Source organism: Oncorhynchus keta, chromosome 12 (assembly GCF_023373465.1).
Source record: "Oncorhynchus keta strain PuntledgeMale-10-30-2019 chromosome 12, Oket_V2, whole genome shotgun sequence".
NCBI lineage: Eukaryota > Metazoa > Chordata > Actinopteri > Salmoniformes > Salmonidae > Oncorhynchus > Oncorhynchus keta.
The window spans coordinates 28,652,608-28,672,680 of NC_068432.1; the positions used below are offsets into that span (position 1 = coordinate 28,652,608).

The 20,073-nt window shown below is 43.2% G+C and overlaps 1 protein-coding gene across 4 annotated transcripts; it reads right to left on the reverse strand.

The window, feature by feature from the left end:
- Position 1: 1 nt before the first annotated feature.
- On the reverse strand, positions 2-14,596 carry LOC118391236 (serrate RNA effector molecule homolog). 4 transcript variants are annotated; one of them, XM_035782414.1, is made up of 20 exons: positions 14,451-14,596; positions 13,566-13,691; positions 13,299-13,427; positions 13,076-13,222; positions 6,577-6,765; positions 4,864-5,033; positions 4,487-4,671; positions 4,229-4,369; positions 3,798-3,993; positions 3,535-3,701; positions 3,294-3,355; positions 3,077-3,155; positions 2,738-2,932; positions 2,488-2,658; positions 2,172-2,325; positions 1,889-2,082; positions 1,571-1,727; positions 1,240-1,329; positions 404-506; positions 2-252 (listed from the first exon to the last, which is right to left on the reverse strand). In XM_035782414.1, the coding sequence occupies exons 1-20, from the start codon at positions 14,558-14,560 to the stop codon at positions 177-179; spliced, it is 2,841 nt and encodes a 946-aa protein (XP_035638307.1). In that variant the 5' UTR covers positions 14,561-14,596; the 3' UTR covers positions 2-176. The 4 variants fall into 4 exon arrangements, with proteins under 4 accessions (XP_035638307.1, XP_052313913.1, XP_052313915.1 ...); XM_052457953.1 differs by having other exon boundaries at positions 13,299-13,441; positions 13,565-13,691; XM_052457955.1 differs by having other exon boundaries at positions 13,299-13,441; positions 13,565-13,691; positions 14,439-14,523.
- Positions 14,597-20,073: the final 5,477 nt, after the last annotated feature.

The window sequence follows — 20,073 nt, forward strand, 5'->3', positions numbered from 1 at the left end:
CTAATGTCAAATTAGTTTTTATTGAGGACATTTCTTACAATTCAAGTGTGTTCCAATTGCACAGAGCCTTTGCTCTGCAGACATTTAAAAAATGCTAATGAATCATTACTTTACATAAGGGAATGAGACAGGGAAATTACACAATGATTAAAAACAAAATAAATACAATTAATAGTCTAGAAGAAGTCGATGTCATCAGGTGCATCGAGGTCACGATATTCAATGATGTTGCGTGGATCTCCCCGGGACATTCTGAAGGAAACAGCCAGGATGCAGAGCGGAGGGGAACAGTATAGAAATGGACAGAGAAAAATTAACAGAGGTTTCTAAATGCAAGTAAGTCATTTGCAGAAAAGGCGAAGCTAGTGGTGCTATGTTTGTCCATAACTGACCAAAGTCTCACCTGTTGTTGCGGGGTTTACCAGGGTAGCCACCAGCCTGTCCACGAAAGTTGTCATAGTTACCCCGGCCGCCTCCGTACTGGTTTGGTGGGTAAGGAGGTCCACCTTGAAGAGAAAGGTAGTGTCATGTCAGAACACCTGAGAGCTGCAACCAAATTAATTACATAGTTGTAAACTGCCTGTGAACAAAATGTCAGGACAAGTGCTAATGTAAAAACAATGGTGTAAGGTACTTAAGTAAAATACTTTAAAGTACTAAAGTCGTTTTTTGGGGTGTGTACTTTACTATTTATATTTTGGGCAACTTTTACTTCACTACATTCCTAAAGAAATTGAATGACTTTCTATTCCATGGATTTTCCTTGACACCCAAAAGTAGTCTTTATATTTTGAATCCTTAGCAGGACAGGAAAATGGTTCAAATCAAGCACTTATCAAGAGAACATCCCTGGTCATCCCTACTGCCTCTGATCTGGCAGGCTTACTAAACACAAAAGCATCTTTTATAAATTATGTCTGAGTGTTGGAGTGTGCCCCTGGCTATCCGTAAATTTAAAAAACAAGAAAATGGTGCCGTCTACTTTGCTTAATATAAAGAATTTGAAATTATTTATACTTTTACTTTTGATACTTATGTTAAAAACCTAATACTTTTAGTCTTTTACTCAAGTAGTATTTTACTGGGTGACCTCCACTTTTACTTGAGTAACTTTCTATTAAAAAGGTATTTATACTTTTACTCAAGCATGACAATTGGGTACTTTTCCACCATTGATTCATTAAGTCCCTTTTACACAATGTGATTGGTAATATGACAGGTGGGGAGGTAGAGGCTCACCTCCGTAACCCATGACAGGAGGACGAGGCTGACCGGGCCCAAAGCCCATGAGGCCTTGGGGAGGGAAGGGCATGCCTGGAGAGAGAACTCCTACAGAAAGATGGAGAGAGACAAAGTCAGTGGAATAATAATATGGACAAAAAGGATTCAATGATACAGAATCACCTACACCTAAACTATTCTAGAAGCACTAGGGGCCTGTTCAGGAAGATGTAATGTTACAGAACGTTAAAATAAAACTGGATGGTGTAGAACAGATATGACTGTCAGAGAGAACAGGGAATCATGTCAGGTCTACTGATTCTATTTGTATGTGCAACGTGTCCCTCACCTTGTCCTGGGCCGAGCGGAGGAGGGGGCTTCATCTCTGGGAGTGAAGGTCGCTTGGCATCCATGAGAAAGTTGTTGAAAAACACCACCTCCCTTTTCACCTCCTCAATCTTGTCCCCGTGTTTGTTCAGGATGTGCTTGCGCACAAATTCTGGGCCCTGGCCAGGCAGAAGGAACAAATTCATTCACATTTTAATCTGCACCACACCGTGGCAAGGCGATAAAGACCAATACATGCTCAATGCTCTTTGGGTATGCAATATTTACTATTTGACCAATTTACTTCCATCCTAACACAGACACACAAATACAGATGCACCTTGAACTTCTTGCCACTGAGGGGGCAGAGCCACTTGTCCTTGCCCAGCTCCTGGGTGTTGGCCAACACAAACTTCTCCACCTCCTGCTCCGGGTCCTTCCGGCCCATTTTTCGTGCCTCCTCCTCCGATAGCTTCTCCTTCACACTGAACAGGGGGCTCAGCCTCTCCTCAAATGTCTTCTGCCACTCCAACACTGGGTGCATGACAGGGGGAGACAGTCAGTCAATAGTGTCAGTTTATGATGCCCAGCCAGCGTTGAATATACAGTGGTGTGGTGCTCACCTTCCCCGTGTGCGATGCGATTGGGAGGGATGGGCCCACGCACATGGATCATGCCACAACGGTTGGGCATCTCATCCTCGCTGGGGTACTCGCAGTTGTTGTAGTAGTCGATGGAATGGACAATGCGCAGGTACAAGAGAAGACGGTCCAACACCTGGGAAGAGATTAAGGAAATCAAATCACCATTAGATAATTTACTTTTCCCTTCTTAATTTGACCATTTGACTAGCGTCAGACAAAACCCACACAGTTCACTACCTACAAAGAGCGTGTAAAGCGGCTGTGTATCAGTGTGAGCCAAGGCAGATGGACGGACCTTGACCAGCTTGTCGTCTCTTTCCACAGTGATCTCGGCTGGGTAGCCCTCCTTGGTGCCCTCCTCTGCGTCAGCTCCACCCACACTGCCCAGAAGCTCCTCCTCCTCAGCACTCACCTCCTCTATCAGGTAGTCAGTGATGTTCTTCAGAATAGGGTTCTGGGCCGCCACCTGATACCACATAATACAATATTAAACATACAATAAACTCATATGTATTGCAAAGACACCCAATTGCTTGTGTAGGTACCTCCACAGCAGACACTGCCTCTCCACGGGACTTGTGGCTCCACAGCCTGCCTCTGTGGTCCAGGGAGTGGATGAGTTTGGCTGACAGCTTGATGTCGTTTCGCAGCACCTGTTTGTGCTGAGTAATACCATTGATGTTGCGGACCCTCCGGGCCAGGTCTCTGTTGACCCCCGGAGCCAGCTCACAGTCACGCAGCTACATGCAGCAGAGAGGGGACATACAGGGTCAGAACACTCACTAACCAGCCGTGTGACTCAAGTGTAATATCTTGCTCATCACCGGGTTCCAGGTCCAGAACTACCTAATGTTGTAGTCTTGATTAGAGGCTGTTAAACTCACTCTGATGTTCTGGAGGTTCCAGCAGGTCTCTTTGATGTTGACACTACGGTCAAATGTCACCCAGCAGCGACGGAAGAACCTGACATTGGACGGAGGTGGTTAAAGGTATACAAACATGAGGTGAATGACAGAAGTTCCATTTTTAACAGTCCACTATAGTCCATTAGCAGCAGAGGGGGTCAGGCTGTGGGTATGGTCAGATGGAAGTGGAACTAACCTGCGCTCTGGTTGGGGATCAGACAAACACACTCGCATGAACCCAGGATATCTCCGACACAGCTGAGGCAGAAACAATAGGTTAGTTCATCCTCTTGGATGCCTAAGGTCATTGTGTGTGTGGGTACAGCTGTATCGGAGTCCTTTGCATCAATGTAACTTTTCATACAGGAATCCAGAATAATTCTGACAGTCCATTCAAGTGTTCAGTATGATTGTACAGTCAGATTGAATGAACTTACAGCTATGATCTCTGCCTTGGAGATGGTGGGGGCGATGCTCCTCATGAATAGAGAGCAGGTCCTGTGGAGAGGCCGGGGTCTCGGTGGTTGGTCCTCCTTGGGTTTCTTCTCTTCCTTCTCCCTCTCTCTTTCCTTTGGTTTGTCGTCTTTGATTTTTTTTCTGTCAGCTACACAATTTGTGGGGTGTTTCTAGAGACTTAAAACATTTTAATATTCAAATATATTTTTAACCGTGACCCCATCTCAGTCCTGTTGTCGCTCACCTTCACACTCTTCTTCCTCCTCTTCATCCTTGTCCTCCCCTTCCTCACCCTCATCCTCCTTTTCCTCACCCTCCTCCCTCTCGGCAGGTTTATCAGAGGAATGATGGGAGTTGGAGTCAGAGTCTGAGTCACTCTCAGAGGCACTGGCCTCATCTTCACTGTCTCCACTGTGCTTCCTCTTCCTCTTCTTACTCAGCTAACACATGTGAAGAAAAATAGGTCGTGGTAAGGGTCAATAAATCCATGTCAATAAGCCCAAATCCTAACTTAAGATCTGTGTTTAACTCCTGTACAAATGTCTCATTTTCATCAATACAAGACTACACAAACGTTCACACAGATCTCAAGTTAGGATTCGGCCCCTTTAAGCACACCACATTCATTCTAAAGACAGAAAGAGCGAATAAGACACATGGGTGCTAGACACTAACCTTCTTAGGCTCAGGCACAACCTCTTTGCTTTTCGTCTCTTTTTCTCCTTCCTCCTCCTCCTCTTCTCCCTCACTCCCTCCTTCTGCTGCCTCACCACCACCGTTTGCACCCTTCTCCATGCTGCAGGCATCATTCTCCCCCTGTGGCAGAATTTGCTTACATCAATGACCAGCTGACAAGAGGGATTCCTGTTCTGAAGGGCAAAAGTAGAGCAGGCCAGGACAAAGAAAAAGTGGTTACGACAAGAGACAGCATACCTTCTCTTTGTCAGCTGGGGGTTTGCTGTCATTGTCCATATCCTTAGGCTCCTCTTTTTTGGGGGGCTCAGTTCCCGGACCCCCAGCTGCCGCCCTGTCAGCTCTCCCTCTTTCCTCTTCCTCCTCAGACGGAAGCTCCAGGATGCGCAGGTCATAATCTGTCCCTCCCTCCATCTTTATCACAGCTAAAGGACAGGGGAAAGGACTGGGTTAGGATATAGAACCCGTTGAGGTTACTAATATTCACCAACAAATACAAACACTTCACTCCTCCTGACACTGCTTAAAACGAAGGTTGACAGCAAAATACTCTCCAACAGAAAGATGAATGAAGCCATTAGAGACACCTCCCACAGCCTCCTCTCCCACGACTCTACCTGCATCCAAGACCTTCATGATAGCCTGGGCCTTCTCCATGTCCAGCGAAACCGTGTCGAACCAGCTGTTCTCCATTAGGAACATGTAGACATTCAGCCGGTTCTGCAGGGCACTGTGGGACTCCGCCTTCCGCCGGCCCGCCTCATCTGGGTGGTACTTGGATCGGAACCTGCGTTTACAACAATGTCCCCAAAAAGGCACAGGAGAGAGACGGGCAGGGATGGAGTGGAGGAATGTTAAAGAAAGTACTTGTATGCATGGCCAGGCCAAATAAACTGGCCTACAGCACTGAACTGGGCCCTATCTACTTCAGTTCTATTCCCAAACAGTAAATCAAACATTAAATTTAAAAAATACTAAGGACACCTGGTTTTTCTGAACCTTCCTGAATCCTGCAATGTTTTATTAGGGAGGAAAACAGCATGTCCGTCAATTAAATGCAACTAGCTAGGCCTAATCAAGTGACTGCCATATGAAGAAACAGGGCCTGAAAATGCTAGGTGCTTTCTGGGGTTTGAGGTGCTACTGTAGATTTTTCACAAAGTTTGCATGGTGTTATGTTTGTGTGTGGGTATAGCTGTTTGTGAAACATATCAGGAAGCTTTAGGTTAACTCACCAAAAATAAGGCAGAAAGGCAAAAAGGACAAAAAAATAAAGAACATAACAGTTCAGAATTTTACAGTTCAGAAGGGCAAATTTGCCATGGTGTGGACTAAATTTACCTTTTCTTCTCCCAGTATAACAACACACATATATACTGAGAGGGGTCTCTTCTGTAAAAATGCGCTCCACTTCACCCCCCTACTGTGTTTGTGTGCACACAATTTCATTTTCGGGATTCGCTTTGATCCAAATACAAAAACAAAAATGGGGGAAAAAAGCATCACATACTAAAGAAAAGAAAAAATATTTCCATGCGCGCAAAGTGGTTTATTTGCCTGTCTAGCTAAGATTCCTGGTACTGTACGTCTAAGAGCAACTGCATTGTGCGCAGTGCAAGCCCTAGCTGTCTAACAACGATTCCTGTGAAGAGTTCCAGTGTCTCGTCTTCAAAAACCTTGTTGTGAAGGACGGGGGAGGAGTGGGAGGGAAGAAGGTTTGATTAAGTTAAGAAAACTAAAAAAGGAGCATTGACAATGTATGATCCCTGGACACACCGGTGAAAAAAAATGGTGATAAGCACCAGAGACAACCGTATTCTATTTACAACTGTGACAACTGACAATCCAATCAGATTAACTTCAGAGCTAAATCTTTATATCCTGTTTATTAGCTAGGCTATTTACTGACCATCAATGATAGTGCCCAACCATTGTAATAACCCACCATTCTTATCTAAAAGTGGCATGGTATGCATAATAAGCCTACCCCAAAAACTAGGTTTTCTTAACACTATCAATAACAGATCAAAATCATTTTGAAAATAATGATGTATGTTCAGGATGCTTTAGATACCCAAATTTGTCCATAACATTTTTCAACTGGACTCAACTCTCACATGTCTTGATATTGCACCCGGTCAAATAAAGGTCTAATATCTTCCACAAACTACAGTCTTTACCAAGCCATTAACAAAAGGCTCCAATCTCAACTATCAGATCTATTTGACAGAGACAATTTCTGTATATAGAGGTTGTCAGTGTAGACAGTCTAATTCACAGCACACTGATTATTAATACTAATAGTTCAGCAAAGGCTCTGATAAACGTACCACTCTTCATCTTTGTGAGCAAGGAAGAAGTCCTGCATCTGCTGCCGTCGGAAGTCTATCTTGTACTCATTATAACGCTTAACTGCCTCAGTCTCATCCACAGAGTCATCCAGGGACAGCAGGAACTCCTTAAAGCTCTTCATCACTGGAGGCGGTGGGCCCAGGTCCATATCATGGATGTTACCTAGCCTAGAAAACATAGGACAGGGTTAAAAAACAGTGTGTGACATAACATTGACCTAAGGGCAAGATAATCTATTTGGTGGAACAGTTGTGTTAGTTTTGCCTGCAATTTTAGATTTAGTCTTAAAATACCTTTTAGTCATATATTCCTTCGTTAAGTTTGAGTTATTATCGCCTAAACGCTGGACAATTTTAGTCTAGTTTTAGACAGACATTTCAGGTCACAATATTAAATAATGAATATATAGGCTACCTCTAACTTCCATCATGTCCACATTCAGATAGCCTTGTCCAACTAGGCCTATACTATCCCCTCATATTCCTTAGCTGAAAACATTGAGATGGTGCCAGATTGTAACAAATGCCAGCCATAATTAACCATATAGGTAATAAAGCCTTGGCTCCAGGTTAAACAATTTACAGCTCAGATTTTCTCCCCATCATAACCCTCAAGGGGGTAAATAACATTAGTTTCCTTGAAAAGGAGCTTCAGCATTACAAAAACAGAAGTACTACTATACTCCTAATATTCAATTCGCATTTGCAGGCCGCAGCGCGGGAGCAGCAACGCAGAGGAATGAATAACAGCGCACATGGGGAAAATAGAACTAGTAATATGATCTTAAAACAAAAATAGTCTACATGGAAGAGAGAGTAAACATGGTTTCTAGTTGACCTTAGTTACAAATCAAGTGTCCTGGCTTCGCATCAGTTCAAAAGATTGAGGAGTGACTGACGTGACCACCAGAGCTGTGTGGGAGAAAACTATATTCTAGTCATGGCTCATCCTAGATAACTACTGCTGTACACACATTTTCTAGTCATATTCTGTCTTCATACACACAACAATATAAAAATGCAACATGTAAATGTAATGTGAAGTGTTGGTCCCATGTTTCATGAGCTGAAATAAAAGATCCCAGAAATGTCCCCATACGCACAAAAAGCTTTCATTTTTGCCACAAATTTGTTTACATGCCTGTTAGTGAGCATTTCTCCTTTGCCAAGATAACTCATCCACCCGACAGGTGTGGCATATCAAGAAGCTGATTAAACAGCATGAGTATTACAAAGGTGGTCCTTGTGTTGACAATAGAAGGCCACTCTAAAATGTGCAGTTGTGTCACAATGCCATAGATTAGGTCTCAAGCAGGACTGTCCACCAGAACTGTTGGCAGAGAATTGAATGTTCATTTCTTTACCATACTCCTCCGCCTTTAACGTCAGTCGAGAATTTTTTTTTTTTTTTTTTTTTTTTTGTGTGAACTTTACCCCTTTTTCTCCCCAATTTCGTGGTATCCAATTGTTGTAGTAGCTACTATCTTGTCTCATCGCTACAACTCCCGTACGGGCTCGGGAGAGACGAAGGTTGAAAGTCATGCGTCCTCCGATACACAACCCAACCAAGCCGCACTGCTTCTTAACACAGTGCGCATCCAACCTGGAGGAAACACCGTGCACCTGGCCACCTTGGCTAGCGCACACTGGAGCCCACAGGAGTCGCTGGTGCGCGATGAGACAAGGACACCCCTACCGACCAAGCCCTCCCTAACCCGGGCGACGCTAGGCCAATTGTGCGTCGCCCCACGGACCTCCCGGTCGCGGCCGGTTACGACAGAGCCTGGGCGCGAACCCAGGGACTCTGATGGCACAGCTGGAGCTGCAGTACAGTGCCCTTAACCACTGCGCCACGCGGGAGGCCGCTTCAGTCGAGAATTTGGCAGTATATTCAACCAGCCTCACATGCGCAGACTACGCGTAACCACGCCAGCCCAGGACCTCCACATCCTCAGTCACCTGCGGGATCGTCAGACCAGCCACTCGGACAGCTGACGAAACTGTGGGTTTGCACAACCGCAGAATTTCTGCACAAACTGTCAGAAACCGTCCCAGGGAAGCTCATCTGCGTGTTCATCATCCTCACCAGGGTCTTGAACTGACTGAAATTAGGCTTTGTAAGCCACCTTTGATGGCCATTGGCACACTGGAGAAGTGTACTTTTCACAGATAAATCCCAGTTAACTGTACTGGGCAGATGGTAGACGTTGTGAACAGAGTGCCTCATGGTGGCGGTGGGGTTATGGTATGGGCAAACATAAGCTACGGACAACGAACACAATTGGATTTTATCAATGGCAATTTGAATGGTCAGAGATACCGTGATCGGATCCTGGAGGCCCACCACCTTGTTTCAGATTGCTGATGCACGGTCCCATGTTGCAAGGATCTGTACATCATTTCTGGAAGCTGAACATGTCCCAGTTCTTCCATGTCCTGCATACTTACAAGACACGTCATCCACTGAGCATGTATGTGATGATTTGGATCGAAAGCATGTTCCAGTTCCCGCCAATATCCAGCAACTTCGCACAGCCATTGAAGAAGAGTGGGACAACATTCCACAATCAACAGCCTGATCAGCTCTACGTGAAGGCTATGTGTGGCGCTGCATGAGACAAAAAGTGGTCATACCAGAGAGTGTTTTTAAAAATCCACAACCCTACCATGTCTGTATTCCAAGTCGTGAAATCCATAGATTAGGGCCTAATTGATATATTACAATTGACTGATTTCTTCATATGAACTGTCACTCAGTAAAATACTTGAAATTGTTGCATTTACATTTTTGTTCAGTGTACATTATATGTATACATTTATATTCTGGTCTCTGACGTTGCGCCTTCTGAAATGTCTTAATTTTTCTGGATTACGTGTGTATTATTTTGTTTTGTAAATGTATTGCTAGGTATTACTGCACCGCTGGAGCTAGAAACACAAGCATTTCACTGCAACTGCAATAATGTCTGCAAATGCAACAAATAAACTGATTTAAGAGTCAGGCAGATCAGCCCAATCAGACCGGACAACTGAAAGATATAAATTCTGCCAATGAGAGGTTTGAATTAAGAATTTCAAATGATACTAATGGAAACTTAATTTGATATGAATCTCCTTTTCTGTTTTGTCCAATCCTAAACATGTATGCATCCAGATTATTTAATTCACAGTTTGAATTAAATAATCTGCTCAAAAGAATAAACGGAACACTTAAACAACACAATGTAACTCCAAGTCAATCACACTTCTGTGAAATCAAACTGTCCGCTTAGGAAGCAACACTAATTGACAATAAATTTCACATGCTGTTGTGCAAATGGAATAGACAACAGGTGGAAATTATAGGCAATTAGCAAGACACCCCCAATAAAGGAGTGGTTCTGCAGGTGGTGACCACAGACCACTTCTCAGTTCCTATGTAAATGTAAATGTCTATGCTTCCTGGCTGATGTTGTTTTGGTCACTTTTGAAAACTGGCGGTGCTTTCACTCTAGTGGTAGCATGAGACGGAGTCCACAACCCACACAAGTGGCTCAGGTAGTGCAGCTCATCCAGGATGGCACATCAATGCGAGCTGTGGCAAGAAGGTTTGCTGTGTCTGTCAGTGTAGTGTCCAGAGCATGGAGGCGCTACCAGGAGACAGGCCAGTACATCAGGAAACGTGGAGGAGGCCGTAGGAGGGCAACAACCCAGCAGCAGGACCGCTACCTCCGCCTTTGTGCAAGGAGGAGCACTGCCAGAGCCCTGCAAAATGACTTGCAGCAGGCCACAAATGTGCATGTGTCTGCTCAAAACGGTGGGGGTTGTGATTACAGCCCAACACCGTGCAGGACGTTTGGCATTTGCCAAAGAACACCAAGATTGACAAATTCGCCACTGGCGCCCTGTGCTCTTCACAGATGAAAGCAGGTTCACACTGAGCACATGTGACAGTCTGGAGACGCCGTGGAGAATGTTCTGCTGCCTGCAACATCCTCCAGCATGACCTTTTTGGTGGTGGGTCAGTCATGGTGTGGGGTGGCATTTCTTTGGGGGGCCGCACAGCCCTCCATGTGCTCGCCAGAGGTAGCCTGACTGCCAATAGGTACCGAGATGAGATCCTCAGACCCCTTGTGAGACCATATGCTGGTGCGGTTGGCCCTGGGTTCCTCCTAATACAAGACAATGCTAGACTTCATGTGGCTGGAGTGTGTCAGCAGTTCCTGCAAGAGGAAGGCATTGATGCTATGGATTGGCCCGCCCGTTCCCCAGAACGGAATCCAATTGAACACATCTGGGGCATCATGTCTCACTCCATCCACAGACTGTCCAGGAGTTGGCGGATGCTTTAGTCCAGGTCTGGGAGGAGATCCCTCAGGAGACCATCCGCCACCTCATCAGGAGCATGCCCAGGCGTTGTACGGAGGTCATACAGGCACGTGGAGGCCACACACACTACTGAGCCTCATTTTGACTTATTTTAAGGACATTACATCAAAGTTGGATCAGCCTGTAGTGTGGTTTTCCACTTTAATTATGAGTGTGACTCCAAATCCAGACCTCCATGGGTTGATACATTTGATTTCCATTGTTAATTTCTGTGTGATTTTGTTGTCAGCACATTCAACTATGTAAAGAAACAAGTATTTAATAAGAATATTTAATTCATTCAGATCTAGGACATGTTATATATATACACACACACAGTGGGGCAAAGGAGTATTTAGTCAGCCACCAATTGTGCAAGTTCTCCCACTTAAAAATATGAGAGAGGCCTGTAATTTTCATCCTAGGTACACTTTAACTACGACAGACAAAATGACAAAAATAAATCTAGAAAATCACATTGTAGGATTTTTTTATACATTTATTTGCAAATTATGGTGGAAAAAAAGTATTTGGTCACCTACAAACAAGCAAGATTTCTGGCTCTCACAGACCTGTAACTTTTTCTTTAAGAGGCTCCTCTGTCCTCCACTCGTTACCTGTATTAATGGCACCTGTTTGAACTTGTTATCAGTATAAAAGACACCTGTCCACAACCTCAAACAGTCACACTCCCAACTCCACTATGGCCAAGACCAAAGAGCTGTCAAAGGACACCAGAAACAAAATTCTAGACCTGCACCAGGCTGGGAAGACTGAATCTGCAATAGGTTAGCAGCTTGGTTTGAAGAAATCAACTGTGGGAGCAATTATTAGGAAATGGAAGACACAAGAATACTGATAATCTCCCTCGATCTGGGCTCCACGCAAGATCTCACCCCGTGGGGTCAAAATGATCACAAGAACGGTGAGCTAAAATCCCAGAACCACATGGGGGGACCTAGTGAATGACCTGCAGAGAGCTGGGACCAAAGTAACAAAGCCTACCATCAGTAACACACTACGCCGCCAGGGACTCAAATCCTGCAGTGCCAGACGTGTCCCCCTGCTTAAGCCAGTAAATGTACAGGCCCGTCTGAAGTTTGCTAGAGAGCATTTGGATGATCCAGAAGAAGATTGGGAGAATGTCATATGGTCAGATGAAACCAAAATATAACTTTTTGGTAAAAACTCAACTCGTCGTGTTTGGAGGACAAAGAATGATGAGTTGCATCCAAAGAACACCATACCTACTGTGAATCATGGGGGTGGAATCAACATGCTTTGGGGCTGTTGTTCTGCAAAGGGGCCAGGACGACTGATCCGTGTAAAGGAAAGAATGAATGGGGCCATGTATCGTGAGATTTTGAGTGAAAACCTCCTGCTTTCAGCAAGGGCATTGAAGAAGAAACGTGGCTGTGTCTTTCAGCATGACAATGATCCCAAACACACCGCCCGGGCAACGAAGGAATGGGTTCGTAAGAAGCATTCCAAGGTCCTGGAGTGGCCTAGCCAGTCTCCAGATCTCAACTGGAGGGAGTTGAAAGTCCATGTTGCCCAGCAACAGCCCCAAAACATAATTTCTCTAGAGGAGATCTGCATGGAGGAATGGGCCAAAATACCAGCAACAGTGTGTGAAAACCTTGTGAAGACTTACAGAAAACGTTTGACCTCTGTCATTGCCAACAAAGGGTATATAACAAAGTATTGAGATAAACGTTTGTTATTGACCAAATACTTACTTTCCACCATAATTTGCAAATGCATAAAAAATCCTACAATGTGATTTTCTGGATTTTTTATCTTCTCATTTTGTCTTCCATAGTTGAAGTGTACCTATGATGAAAATTACAGGCCTCTCTCATCTTTTTTAGTGGGATAACTTGCACAATTGGTGGCTGACTAAATACTTTTTTGTCCCACTGTATTTATTTTACAGTTTCGTTATCATAGTTTCGTCAGGAAACAAATAGAGACAAATATTTTTTGTCAGTTGTGGTTGACAAATTAACACTGGAGCAATCACAGCACCAGTCAGGGACATGGTGCCATTTGATGGTTATCTGCTTTCCACATACGACTAAACAGCATCTCTGCATGAACAGGTTGGTTGTGCCCAGTCTACTCTCCTCACCTTGCCTGGATGGGGATACCATGGTGAGGCTGCATGAGGTGCAGGTCAGGGTGGCCCCAGGGCTGTGGAGGAGGGTAGCTGGGGCCTCCACCACCACCATAACCCAAGTCATACCCCCCATGGTAGGGATCTCCTCCATGGTCATCCCTGATCAAAACAAAGGGAGGATTAGATCAAACATTTTAGATTTGAAGACAGTGATGTAGATTAATTTGATTCTCACCAGTCTCTCCTCATGCGTTTTTGTTGGGGACTCATGTCGTGCCTGGGTGGGGAGAACCTCTCCCTTCGACCCCTCTCGTAGTCCCGATACTCCCCCCGGCTACGACGCTCCCTGCCCCTGTCCCACTCCCTGGCAGATGGGCGCCAGTGAACAGAAAAAGCAAAAAGATACGTGTGAAATACCATGCATGAAATGGATTGGAAATGTTCTCTCATTTCAAATATAGTCACTTCCCATGTCGAATAAAGTCTATTCCCTCTTCCTCACCTGTCATTCCAGTCATCCCTACGCCTGTCCTCTCTCTCTCGGGAGCGGTCATAGTTGTCACTCCTCTCACGACGGAACTTGTCTCTCCTTCTGCGATCATATTCATCATCACTGTCTGCCATCGCCCTAAATTTTAAGTCAGTCTACAAATTAGCATAAACGTTCAAATGGTAAATGGTAGTTAGCTTTCTAGGTACCAAGAAAATGAAATATATCAAGTTACACTGGGCCTCCCTTAACTAGTAATATCATCAAATGAACATCTACATGACTTTGTCCTTAACTATGTGTCACAAAGCATTTGCCTGCTGATTGATCTCTGCTAGTGCTGCTACTGAGAATCGCGTGACAAATTATAGTAGCTAACCAACATCTTGTATGACATTTCAAGTAGGTACAAAGATACTAACTAACCACCTTTAGTATGGTGTAGCTACCTAGCTGTTTATGTTTCTAGCTAGCTAGGTAACAGTGTTTGAGCCGCGTTAGCTAGCTTGAATAAGAGTTCCAAAGTAGGTTTAGTGAAATTGGCTAGGTATTATACTTCTTTTTTAATGGTAGCCAACTGTAGCTTAATTAGGTACTTCCAATGTACTAGTATCTTAGTTTACATTTTCAGAATAGTAAGCTAACGTTAGCTACCTTACCCAACGCTGTAGCTAAGATAGCTAGCCAACTACCGTTAGCCGTTACTATTGTACTAAAAGCGGCAGACGCAAACAAAGCAAGGTTGGTGCTTTTACTAGGCCTAGGCCGAATGCCGTTATATTTTAAGTGCAACAAAGCGTAATATGCTTTGAACGTTAGTATAGCTACATCCATTGACATCATGACCAACAATGACATCATTCAACTTTATAGATGTACATATACCTATTTTTTTACCGTTGTTTTAGCAAACCTTTATGGCCTCTCTTCCAGGCGTGTAATGGCGAAACGGTTTCTACTTCTTCGGTGGGATTTATCGGCGGTTTGCGTCCAACGTTAAGGTGCATTACCGCCGCCTACTGTACTGGAGTGTGGGGCAGAGACAGGGAGAAACTAAATCCCACCTGCTGGCCCCATTCCTTTAAAAAAAAAGATAACAACATATTTGAGAATATATCTAATGACGTTCATTCAATATACTCTTTAATTTCCTGTATCCCCTTCTCCCTCATACTAGATGTCATTCTCTCTCTTTCCCTCCAATAATGTCCACACTGTATCAATACATTCTCCACGGTCTCTTTTTCCTGGCAATACTCACATTTTCCTGTTGGATGCTTTCCTATCACATGTAAGGTGTTATTAAACTGGCTGTGTCCTACCCTTAATATAGCCTCCTCTATTATGTTCCTTCCTGCTGCTCTCCCCTCCCCAACTTTCCTCTGTGCTTGAAATAAATGCCTAACCCTTAGTATCTCTATTCCATTGCTCCTGCCAGTTCTCCACCATCACTGTCCATATCATGCTTTTTGCCTCTGCCTTGCTCATTGAAACTACTACATCAACATCCCCACTACTTAGTGCTTGTTTAGCCAGTACATCAACTGCCTCGTTCCCCTCCACTCCCACATGAGCTGCTTCACATCTCCCTGTGAAGCAGCTGTTTCTTCTTTTGAGTTTAACAACGGATGGCATCCAATATGTTACATTACCGCCCCCAACTGGACTATAATATAAATCCATTATAATTTGTGATACTAAATGAGAAAGGAAAAAGGAAAAAAATGTAAAAGCAATAATAATAATAATACAAAAAGTAAAACCCTTCCAACTAACCATACACTAAACACCCACTACCAAATTCCACTACTTTGACCATATCTGCTCTTGCATCATCCAAAGGCCTGGGAGGACCCCCACTCAACACACCCTGTAACTCTTCTGAAGTCAAATCCTGTATGCCCAAAAACTTCTCTACATTCTGTGATTTACATTCCATGTCTGTGGTACAGTTGATAACCATTGCTATGAATGCCAAGAAGCCAACCTTACTGAAGCATATATCACTCGTTGGCCTATCCCTCTATGCTGGCACAGATCTACTACTCACATCAGTGGAGGCTGTTGAAGGGAAGACGGCTCATAATAATGGCTGGAACGGCGCAAATGGAATGGAATCAAACACGTAGAAATCATGTTTGATACTCATTCCGCAACTACCACTAGCCCATCCACAGGTGGATTGGAGTCCACCTGTGGTAAATTCAATTGATTGGACATGATTTGGAAAGGCACACACCTGACTATATAAGGTCCCACAGTTGACAGTGCATGTCAGAGCAAAACCAAGTCATAAGGTCGAAGGAATTGTCCATAGAGCTCCGAGACAGGATTGTGTCGAAGCACAGATCTGGGGAAGGGTAACCAAAAAATGTCTGCAGCATTGAAGGTCCCCAAAAACACAGGGGCCTCCATCATTCTTAAATGGAAGAAGTTTGGAACCACCAAGACTCTTGCTTGAGCTGGCTGCCCAGCCAAACTGCGCAATCGGAGGAGAAGGGCCTTGGTCAGGGAGGTGACCAATAACCCAATGGTCACTCTGACAGAGCACCAGAGTTCCTCTGTGGAGAGGGGAGAACCTTCCAGAAGGACAACTATCTCTGCAGCACTCCACCATTATGGTAGAGTGGCCAGACGGAAGCCACTCCTCAGTAAAAGCCACATGACAGCCCGCTTGGAGTTTGCCAAAAGGCACCTAAAGATGAGAAACAAGATTCTCTGGTCTAATGAAACCAAGATTGAACTCTTTAGCCTGAATGCCAAGCATCACGTTGGGAGGGAACCTGGCACAATCTCTACGGTGAAGCATGGTGGTGGCAGCATCATGCTTTGTGGATGTTTTTCAGGGACTGGGAGACTAGTCAGGATCGAGGGAAAGATGAACGGAGCAAAGTACATTTACAAACATTTCTAAAAACCTGTTTTTGTTTTGTCATTATAGGGTATTGTGTGTAGATTGATGAAGAAAAAAAAACAATTGAATCCATTTTAGAATAAGGCTGTAACAAAATGTGGAAAAAGTCAAGGGGTCTGAATACTTTCCGAATGCACTGTGTATGCTTTCAGAGTGACGTCAAATGTTTTCAAAAAGGGCAAGTACACAACTGATGCGTTACGCCTTTTTTACTAACTGAATGTATTCTATAAATGCAAAGTAAAAAAATAAAGTGTGTGGTGGAGCCTTATTGAAAGAAAAACAGTCAGAGAATATTGTAGCCAGACTTGTTGATGTCACGCCTTGGTCATAGTGTTTTGTGTTTCGTTATTTATTTGTTCAGGCCAGGGTGTGACATGGGTTTATTGTGTTGTATTATTGGGGTTTTTGTAGGCATTGGGATTGTGGTTGATTAGGGGTGTGTAGCATAGGTTTGGCTGCCTGAGGCGGTTCTCAATCAGAGTCAGGTGATTCTCGTTGTCTCTGATTGGGAACCATATTTAGGTAGCCGGGGTTTCAATGTGTATTTCGTGGGTGATTGTTCCTGTCTCTGTGTTAGTGTTCACCAGACAGGCTGTATAGGTTTTCACGTTTCGTTTTGATGTTTTGTTGTTTTGGACCTCTGAGACTATCACAGTGCAGGTGCATTTATACAGAGACTTGATTACACACAGGCGGATTGTATTTATCATCATTAGTCATTTAGGTCAACATTGGATCATTCAGAGATCCTCACTGAACTTCTGGAGAGAGTTTGCTGCACTGAAAGTAAAGGGGCTGAATAATTTTGCACGCCCAATTTTTCAGTTTTTGATTTGTTAAAAAAGTTTGAAATATCCAATAAATGTCGTTCTACTTCATGATTGTGTCCCACTTGTTGTTGATTCTTCACAAAAAAATACAGTTTTATATCTTTATGTTTGAAGCCTGAAATGTGGCAAAAGGTCGCAAAGTTCAAGGGGGCTGAATACTTTCGCAAGGCACTGTATATTTAAAACCAAATACTTTTAGATTAACTCAAGAAGCATTTTACTGGGTGACTTTCACTTGAGTAATTTTCTATTAAGGTATCTTAACTTTTACTCAAGTATGACAATTTAGTACTTTTTCCACCACTGATGTTAATTCGCCTAATGACTGTACTCTGGGGCATATGCTTATAACTTAATTAATGGGTTTTTGACACAGTATAGGAACGACTCAGGCATTGTGACTGTTTCAATCCATTGACCATAACCATTCATGGCTGAAATGGAACTGCAGGGCTGGTAAACGGCTGGGTAATAGATGCAAATTCATGCTTATGGTACAGGATGAGTCACTAGATCTGCAGTTAGTTGGTAATGAACAGAACATTTATCTTTCAAGAAATTGCTTTTCAACGATTATTCTGATTTCAAAGACCATTGTGAATCATATGACCGTTACCTCTTCCACTTTCCAACTCAGACGGTCAATACACCCTTCCTGTCACTCATGGTAGTTTGCTGGAGGGGGATCTATGGTTTTCTAACTGTAATGTCAATAGGCAGTTGATTCTTTGCTGATAAAAACTCAAGACCTAAAACAGATTGTGTGTGTAAATTTAGTTTTATGGCACCACCTTCAAATGTCACAAGACTCCAGAAATGTTCAGCAAAGTGAGGAAGGTGGTTATGGAAAAGCAGAAATCAAAGATTAACCAACAATGACAAAATAAATGAATGAAGAAGACATACATAGTTAAATATAACTTCAAACTTGGTCCCTATACTTGGCATGAGCACCACAGAAGCTTTTATCCATGATTACTACTGGGAATATTGTTTTGATTATGTGCTTAAAAGTACATTTTGACAAAATACCTTCATCCAACACAAGTGATTTCAAATATATACATCATGTCATATGGGAGGACAGTTCACAATATAATTTGTCAACAAATAGTTGTGTATTCTGGTATTCCTAGGAAGGCAATGTATAGAGACAATCAATAAAAGGCATACAGAAAGCAATAGATTCATAGCTGTGATGGAGACAACCCATAAATATATAAAATACTTGAAGTACTGGTATCCCTCTTCTCCTGCTCTTTTCAGGGAGTGTAGTTTGATGCATGTGCATATGATGATGTTATATAAAATGCATGGTAATAGTCCCTTAAAATACACACTATCCTCCTAACAATAATATGTACTTCTACAAGTAGACAAAGGATGATGTAAGGAGAGTTTAACCAAGAATTCTGATATGTCAATTTTATAAGGAGTTAACGTGTTCCTATTCCTGAGTTTGTTCAACTTCTTCAGAAAGCAGACGTAATCACTTTTAAGGAGACCATATTATATATACATATTATAAGTGTAACTACATACATATTATAAGTGTAACTACATACACATATATATATATATATATATATATATATACACACACATACATACATACATATATACACACACACACACTACCGGTCCAAAGTTTTAGAACACCTACTCATTGAAGGGGTTTTCTTAATTTGTACAACTTTCTACATTGTAGTGAAGACATCAAAACTATGAAATAACACATATGGAATCATGTAGTAACCAAACAAGTGTTAAACAAATCAAAATATATTTTATATTTACCTTGATGACAGCTTTGAACACTCTTGGCTTTCTCTCAACCAGCTTCATTAGGTAGTCACCGTAGTCACCTAGAATGCATTTTAATTAACAGGTGTGCCTTCTTAAAAGTTAATTTGTGGAATTTCTTTCCTTCCGAATGCATTTGAGCCAATCAGTTCTGTTGTGACAAGGTAAGACTGGGTATACAGAAGATAGCCCTATTTGGTAAAAGACCAAGTCCATATTTTGGCAAGAACAGCTCAAATAAGCAAAGAGAAATGACAGTCCATAATTAATTTAAGACATGAATGCCAGTCAATATGGAAAATTTCAAGAGCTTTTCAAGTTTCTTCAAGTGGAGTTGCAAAAACCATCAAGCGCTATGATGAAACTGGCTATTCAACCTCAGGAGGCTGAAGAAATTCGGCTTGTCACCAAAAGCACTCACAAACTTCTACAGATGCACAATCGAGAGCATCCTGGCGGGCTGTATCACCGCCTGGTACGGCAACTGCTCCGCCCTCAACCGTAAGGCTCTCCAGAGGGTAGTGAGGACTGCACAACGCATCACCGGGGGCAAACTACCTGCCCTCCAGGACACCTACACCACCCGTTGTTACAGGAAGGCCATATCAAGGACATCAACCACCCGAACCACTGCCTGTTCACCCCGCTATCATCCAGAAGGCGAGGTCAGTACAGGTGCATCAAAGCTGGGACCGAGAGACTGAAAAACAGCTTCTATCTCAAGGCCATCAGACTGTTAAACAGCCACCACTAACAGTGTGAGTGGCTGCTGCCAACACACTGTCATTGACACTGACCCAACTCCAGCCATTTTAATAATGGGAATTGATGGGAATTATGTAAATATATCACTAGCCACTTTAAACAATGCTACCTTATATAATGTTACTTACCCTACATTATTCATCTCATATGCATATGTATATACTGTACTCTACATCATCGACTGCATCCTTATGTAACACATGTA